Source organism: Rhamphochromis sp. 'chilingali', assembly GCF_963969265.1.
Source record: "Rhamphochromis sp. 'chilingali' genome assembly, chromosome: 22".
Classification (NCBI taxonomy): domain Eukaryota; kingdom Metazoa; phylum Chordata; class Actinopteri; order Cichliformes; family Cichlidae; genus Rhamphochromis; species Rhamphochromis sp. 'chilingali'.
The window spans coordinates 1967571-1975704 of NC_137950.1; the positions used below are offsets into that span (position 1 = coordinate 1967571).

The 8134-nt window shown below is 43.0% G+C and overlaps 1 protein-coding gene across 4 annotated transcripts in view; it reads left to right on the plus strand.

The window, feature by feature from the left end:
• Nucleotides 1-8134, plus strand: part of exoc6 (exocyst complex component 6) — a gene marked incomplete at its 5' end in the record, with an annotated part of 73097 nt that overhangs the window by 51082 nt on the left and 13881 nt on the right. For all 4 annotated transcript variants that reach the window (XM_080872610.1, XM_080872611.1, XM_080872609.1 and 1 more), the window contains one exon: nt 6601-6742. In XM_080872610.1, coding sequence (XP_080728736.1) covers nt 6601-6742 — 142 coding nt within the window. The remainder of the gene's footprint in view (nt 1-6600; nt 6743-8134) is intronic.

Consider the following 8134-nt stretch of genomic DNA (forward strand, 5'->3'; position numbering starts at 1 on the left):
AAAGATATTGTGAAATGCACTATTTTATACAGTTAACAACTTACTATCGATGTTCATTTATTGTAAACTTTACATTTATATCCCCTCCGTGAATCACTACCTAATTGTGGTGGAGTTGCTCGTGTGTCCTAGGGATCCGATGGTACATTCTCCCTACAAATTGGTCCTGGGTGTGGGACCAGTCAAGAGCGATTCAGAAGACTCTTATGAGTACAACATCAAGGGACATGAGACCACCCTCCTTCTCGGAGTCCCTGGGTGAGGAGCTTGAGATACTCCACCCGGGGACTCTCTCCACATGAGCAGCACGACAACAACAGTGAGACCTGATAGGGTGTGATTGGGAGAAACGGCCTCTCCCACCTAGGGCTGGCCCATATCATACCGTTCACGGTAATACCGGTATAATGTTAGGCAACGATAAGAAAATGAAATATCGCGATAGAATATGGATAAAACGCGCATGTGCAGTGCCTTTGTTTTCATACGCACATGGCAGAAAAAGCATGGCGGCGACGGAGAATGAGAAGGGTGAAAGCGGATCGTTGAGTGAAACAGATGAACCAGAACTGGTTTGTAAAAATGCTGCAACTTCAGTGGTGTGGAACTGGTTTAGCTTTCGTCCGTCAGATACACAACAAAGCACTATTTTTGGTAGAGCATGCAAGCGGGCCGTCGTTATTACCGAAACGATTTTATGTGGTACATAAAAATAAAATCTCTCAAAAAATGTTTCAGTACGACTTTGCTAAGCTACGAAGCCGCACCGCTTGATGGATTGTCGGAGCATTACGGCTATCGTAGGCAGAGCCTCGCGGAGTGATACGTACTGTGCTTCAACATAATGTTACCGTATTGTGTGTGTTTAACCTCTTTTTAAGTTTTGTGGATATTCTACATGGTTATGCTGAGGATGTGTCGGCCAGTTTCCACTGGAAATGCCTTTTGGTTAAACTGTCAGCAAAGAATTTGCATTTGCACTGTTAAATTTTTATATAACTTTAATGCACATTAAAAAAAAACAGCTGCTTGTTTAAGTGAAAATACATTGATGGGGTTTTTTTTCACTAATAAAGCTGTGGAGTTGTAAAGTATTTTGTCTCACGTCAATTATATCGTCAGTTATATTGTTATCGCAAATTTTCAAATGTATGCCGTGATAAATATTTTTGGCCATATTGCCCTGCCCTAGTCCCACCTTAACCCGAGCGGTGTTCTGTTAGTTGACATAACGAATACCATATTCGAACATACAGTGGGGCAAAAAAGTATTTAGTCAGCCACCGATTGTGCAAGTTCCCCCACTTCAAATGATGACAGAGGTCAGTAATTTGCACCAGAGGTACACTTCAACTGTGAGAGACAGAATGTGAAAAAAAAATCCATGAATTCACATGGTAGGATTTGTAAAGAATTTATTCGTAAATCAGGGTGGAAAATAAGTATTTGGTCACCTCAAACAAGGAAAATCTCTGGCTCTCACAGACCTGTAACGTCTTCTGTAAGAAGCTTTTCTGTCCTCCACTCGTTACCTGTATGAATGGCACCTGTTTGAACTCATCATCTGTATAAAAGACACCTGTCCACAGCCTCAAACAGTCAGACTCCAAACTCCGCCATGGCCAAGACCAAAGAGCTTTCGAAGGACACCAGGAAAAGTATTGTAGACCTGCACCAGACTGGGAAGAGTGAATCTACAATAGGCAAGCAGCTTGGTGTGAAAAAATCAACTGTGGGAGCAATCATCAGAAAATGGGAGACATACAAGACCACTGATAATCTCCCTCGATCTGGGGCTCCACGCAAGATCTCATCCCGTGGGGTCAAAATGATCATGAGAACGGTGAGCAAAGATCCCAGAACCACACGGGGGGACCTGGTGAATGACCTGCAGAGAGCTGGGACCAAAGTAACAAAGGTCACCATCAGTAACACACTACAACGGCAGGGAATCAAATCCCGCAGTGCCAGACGTGTTCCGCTGCTGAAGCCAGTGCATGTCCAGGCCCGTCTGAAGTTTGCCAGAGAGCACATGGATGATACAGCAGAGGATTGGGAGAATGTCATGTGGTCAGATGAAACCAAAGTAGAACTTTTTGGTATAAACTCAACTCGTCGTGTTTGGAGGAAGAAGAATACTGAGTTGCATCCCAAGAACACCATACCTACTGTGAAGCATGGGGGTGGAAACATCATGCTATGGGGCTGTTTTTCTGCCAAGGGGACAGGACGACTGATCCGTGTTAAGGACAGAATGAATGGGGCCATGTATCGTGAGAATTTTGAGCCAAAACCTCCTTCCATCAGTGAGAACTTTGAAGATGAAACGAGGCTGGGTCTTCCAACATGACAATGATCCAAAACACACCGCCCGGGCAACAAAGGAGTGGCTCCGTAAGAAGCATTTGAAAGTCCTGGAGTGGCCTAGCCAGTCTCCAGACCTCAACCCCATAGAAAATCTGTGGCGGGAGTTGAAAGTCCGTGTTGCTTGGCGACAGCCCCAAAACATCACTGCTCTCGAGAAGATCTGCATGGAGGAATGGGCCAAAATACCAGCTACTGTGTGTGCAAACCTGGTGAAGACCTATAGTAAACGTTTGACCTCTGTTATTGCCAACAAAGGTTATGTTACAAAGTATTGAGTTGTATTTTTGTTATTGACCAAATACTTATTTTCCACCCTGATTTACAAATAAATTCTTTACAAATCCTACCATGTGGATTCATGGATTTTTTTTTCACATTCTGTCTCTCACAGTTGAAGTGTACCTCTGGTGCAAATTACTGACCTCTGTCATCATTTTAGGTGGGGGAACTTGAACAATCGGTGGCTGACTAAATACTTTTTTGCCCCACTGTAAGGGTGCCCATAACTGCACGTGGCATCCTATGCCAGCGGTCCCCAACCTTTTTTGTGCCACGGACCCCTTTATGTCCGACAATATTTTCATGGACCGGCCTTTGAAGTGTCACAGATTAATACAACAAAATAAAACTAGTACGGGTACCAAAAAAAAGATGATTCATAACACAACATCCATGGAAACAGAGTTAACAATAAAAATGATTAAAAAAAAATAACGCTTAAAAACCCTGAAAACCACACCCGAGCCTCAACTCTCGCGGCACGGTACCAAACGACTCATGGGCCAGTACCGGTCTGTGGCCTGGGGGTTGGGGACTGCTGCCCTAGGCCACAGGTCGATAATCCACTTGGTAATCAGATCATCATATCTGCGGCCGTATGTTCTGGACACTCGGGTAAAGAGAGGGACTGAGCTGTCAACTGATTGCCCAGGGTGTACTGGGAACGTGTAGCAGAGGCCCCAGTCTGCAAGATGGTCAACTCTTGCCTCCTTCAAAGCTTCAACAGCATTCTAAGGAGGACTGGGGAACATGTTCAGCGCCTCCAGCTAAGGCTGCACTTCACTGAGCTGTGGCTGCAAGCTGGTCGGTGCCTATCGTGGTAAACCCCAAACCAGCTGGTGCACACCAGAGGTGAAGGGAGCCATCAGGCCAAAGACGGATTCCTATCAGGCTTGATTAGCCTGTGGCTGAAGTAAAAACGGGTGTCGGAGTTCAGTGAGGCCATGGAAAAATATTTGTAGATTGCCTTGAAGTGATTCTGGCAAACTGTCAGGCAACTCAGGAGGGGAAAGCGGTGCTCTACCTACACTGTGTATACTGCAAGTGGAGTGCTGCTGATTACAACTGAGGACATTGTTGAGTAGTGGAAGGAAAACTTTGAAGGCCTCTTTAATTCCACTGACACGTCTTCCATAGTGGAAGCAGGGGATGGCTCATACATCACCGATAATTAGAACACTGAGGCAGTTAAACAACTCCTTGGTGCCACGGCCCCTCGGGGGGCTGAGGTTAGCCCTGAGATTCTGAAGGCTCTGGATGTTGTAGGGCTGTCTTGGTTAAAACACCTCGAAAGTGTTGCATGGAAATCTGGGGCAGTACCTGGATTGACAGATGGGGTGGTGGTTGCCAATTTGAACAAGGGGTACCAGAGGGTGCTCCAACTCTATGGGGGCTCACACTCGTCAGCCTCCCTGGGAAAGTCTATCCCAGGGTGCTGGAAAGGAGAGTCTGTTAGTCAAACCTCAGATTCAGGAGGAACAATGCTGTTTTTATCTGGACCATGTCCCTCAGAGTATTCTCTGGGAGAGGCATCGGGAGTATAAGGTGTCTGACCCGTTGTACAACCTTTGCAAGAGCTTAGTTCACTGTGCTGGCAATAAGTCAGACTCGACCGCCAGTCCGTGGTGAAAAGACAGGAGAGTATAAAAGTGAAGTTCTCGATTTAACGATCGATCTTTGTCCCTATCCTCACCTATGGTCACAAGCTCTGGGTAGTGCCTGAGGCTAAATCCACACTAATGCGTTTTCGTTTGAAAATGCATTGTTTTCTCTCCGTTTTGGCCTCCTGTCCACACTGAGACAGAGTTTTCACTCATGGGCAGCGTTTTCAAAACGTTCTCGAAAACGCATACATTTGAAAACGGTGCTTTCGCGTCACAGTGTGGACAGCAAAAATGCAGACTTTCTAAAACGATGACGCATGTTAGTCATATGATGCAGTCATGTGACCAATTAAACTAAGATAGTGAAGGTCATTACACAGCAGTTGTCTTGTTTGCTCTCAATTTTGACAGTCTGTACATGCTCCAGATAGCTTCCAGATAGATTTCACAAATGCGCAGGACTGGAACGTAAGCGTTTTTGGCCATTTCAATGTGCACACGCAATTCTGTGAAAACGACTGAAAACACTAGTGTGGACGCGGAGCGTTTTCAGACGAAAACGCCGTTTTTAAATCTTTCCGAGCCAGTGTGGACGTAGCCTGAAATAACAAGATTGTGGACACAAGCAGCTTTCTTCGAAGGGTGGCTGGCTTCTCACTCAGAGATGGGGTCAGGAGCTCGGCAATTCGGGAGGGGCTCAGAGTAGAGTTGCTACTCCTCCGCATTGAAAGGAGACAGTTGATGTGGTTCAGGCATCTGCTTAAGCTGCTAGTGCCCCCTGTGAACAGGTCCCGGATAATTGGAAGAAAATATATATATATGTAAATTGGGGGTGCAACGATACTCGTATCGATATTGAACCGTTCGATACAGTGCTTTCGGTTCGGTACGCATATGTATCGAACAATACAAAATTTTTCATTTATTTTATCAACTTTTCTTCTGTCGATGCTGTCTGTGTTGAGCGCTCAGTGGATCTGTGTTCGACTACTCCGCCTAGGCTGCACTGTCGAGTGCAGATCCACTGAGCACAGCGCAAGCTAGCGAGACAGAAGCTAAGCTCATTGCAACATGGCAACTGCCTGAACGCTACGTGAAACTGAACCTCCCCCACCCTCATTCAGATCTGGCGTTTGGAACTATTTTGGTTTTCATGTGACGTATGACCCTGAAGGTAAGCGAGTCATGGACTAAAGTAAAACAGTATGTTGGATGTGCCACGCAATGCTCAATTGGTGGGAACTAGTGCGTTAGCGCAGTTAGCTTGTTAACGTGTTGACGCCGTCCAGCCCCACGCACGGGGCGACCCGCGGTAACTTGCTAACGGAGATTTGCGGCATTATGGCGTTAACGTCATTTTAACGAGATTAACGCTGACAGCACTAGTGGGAACACAACGACTGCACATTTACGCCGACATCATCCTAGTGCAAAGACAAGTGGAAGCAGACAAAAACAACAAGCACCATGCTACAAACTTTACCCGAGTCATTTAGACAGCAGTTTATATATATATATATATATATATATATATATATATATATATATATATATATATATATACAGCCCCAGTGGCTGGACAAAGCTGGACTGAAAGACAGCATATGTGAAAACTACTTCCGTATATATATGTATATGTATATATGTATATGTATATATGTATATGTATATATGTGTATATGTATATATATATAATTAATGGCTACTAATTATTTAATAATATTACAACTGCATCTTGGATTTACTTGGTTCATCTCTGTTCATTGTTAAAATTAGTTTGATGATCTGAAACACCGTGTGTGTGACAAATGTGTGTGACTTTTTAATTTTTCATTTAACTTTTTCATGTTTACATAACCTGTAAACATTTCAATAAATCATTGCACTTTTTCCATTTTTCTAGCAAATACAGAACATAGTGGTGACTCAAGACTTTTGCACAGTACTATATTTATACCTGTTCATGAAGATTTTGAGACAACACTAACTTGGAATTATCCCTTGCCCTTCTTGCTCTTTATTCCCCATTTCTGTATTACTCCTATATCCTCTTTTCTCATACCCTCCTCCTTCTTCTCTTTCAACTTTTTACCCCAACTGTTTATCTCAATCTGTTATTATTCACCTTCTTTTTCCCATCCTGGTCTTCCTACATATTTTTAAAACTCAAATACTGCCCGTTCTCTCTTTATAAAATGTTCACCCCATCAAATGATTTCATTCTGTCGCTTTCCCCTCCTCTCATCCTCATCCTCTACCAACTCTGTCCCCATCCTAATCTTTCCATCCTTCATCTCTCCTCTTGCTTCTTGTCTGTGCCTTCCTTCTCCCTGAATCTCTCCCTGTGCAGGGAAAAGTGGCCCAGACAGCTTGTATGTCAGCCTGCAAGCATCTGTCCACATCACTGATGCAGATGCTGTTGGACACGGAACTCAAACAGATCAGTATGGGGGCCATTCAGCAGTTCAACTTAGATGTTATTCAGTGTGAATGTGAGTATAAAGAATTGTAATGTTGAAACATTTGTTTTCTTTTAATATAGATAAGATACAATAACATTCTATTGAAACTAAGAAAAATACTGAAATGCAAAGACATTTAACGTAATATCATCTTATCACTTGTCAGATGATGGTTCTTACAAACACAGTTGGGTGTAATGTGTTCCAAAGTAACACATTACTGTAATCACAAGACATTTTTCAGCAACATGGTAATGTAACACGATATTGTACTAAATTCAGTAGTGACATTACATTTGCAATTATGTTGTTAATCACATTACAGAGGTTTTTTAGTTACCTGCACGTCAGGTGGATGAAAAGAAAATGAGCAAATGCACCTTCTTCTTTGTGTGCACTCACACATGCATGCAGGAGCAGTCTGCAGCTTGTGAGGAGTGGATGTATGGAAATGATTACAGCGACCAGAGTGCGATGGTGAAGTGAAAACTACTTCCGCTGCAGAAACAAGAGCATAATACTAATAACAAAACCTCTGCACAGACAGCATGGAGGCTGCATCTTCATTAGGACAGAGATATGTGTTTATATTGTTAACTGGTAGTTATGTGACAGTAGGGCTGCTCGATATAACGATATATATCGGATGACGATATAAAAACGTGTATCGTTTCATTTTACGCTATCGTTTGTTTCGTGGTGTCGCAAAATAAACTGTTTACAGCCATATTTGTTCATGGTTCTGATGTCACTGTAGTGGCTTCTTCTTCAACTTCTTAAAGTTTTCTCTTTCTCTTATATTTAATATAACCACACTACAGACGGACAAGCGCCTGTTTTTATGCGTTGTCGTTAGCAACAACGACGGTAACACCATCGTGTGTCCGTTTGTTTATGTTCCACATAAACCTTTCACAATAAAGCTCAAGATCCTGTTGAGACTTTTCAAAATAAACTGAATCACGTGAAAGAGCAGATTATTTACGGATGAGAATTAAAAAAGACGCCAGGTGCTAAAAAATAAAGCTCAGACTCAAACGTTAGAACGGGCTTTTCCTCGCAGCACGCCGTGTAATAAATACTCACCAAGAAAACGGCGCCGTTACAACTTATGTCTAAAAATGTATCGTTTCATGCATCGTTAAAACACTCTGCTCCAGCTACACAACGCACAGCTGGAAACACTTCACACAAGTCGAGCTGCCCGAGATTCACAGAATTTACAGAAAATGTTACATTTTTGTGATTTATATCGTTATCTGACGATAGATGTTTTATATCAGGATATGAGATTCTGGTCATATCGCACAGCCCTATGTGACAGCGCGTTTCAATTAAATTTACAGAGTAACATGAAAGTAATTTAATGAGTACTACAACGAATTACTGCGTTTAAGGACAGTGACGTTTTATGTGTAATGC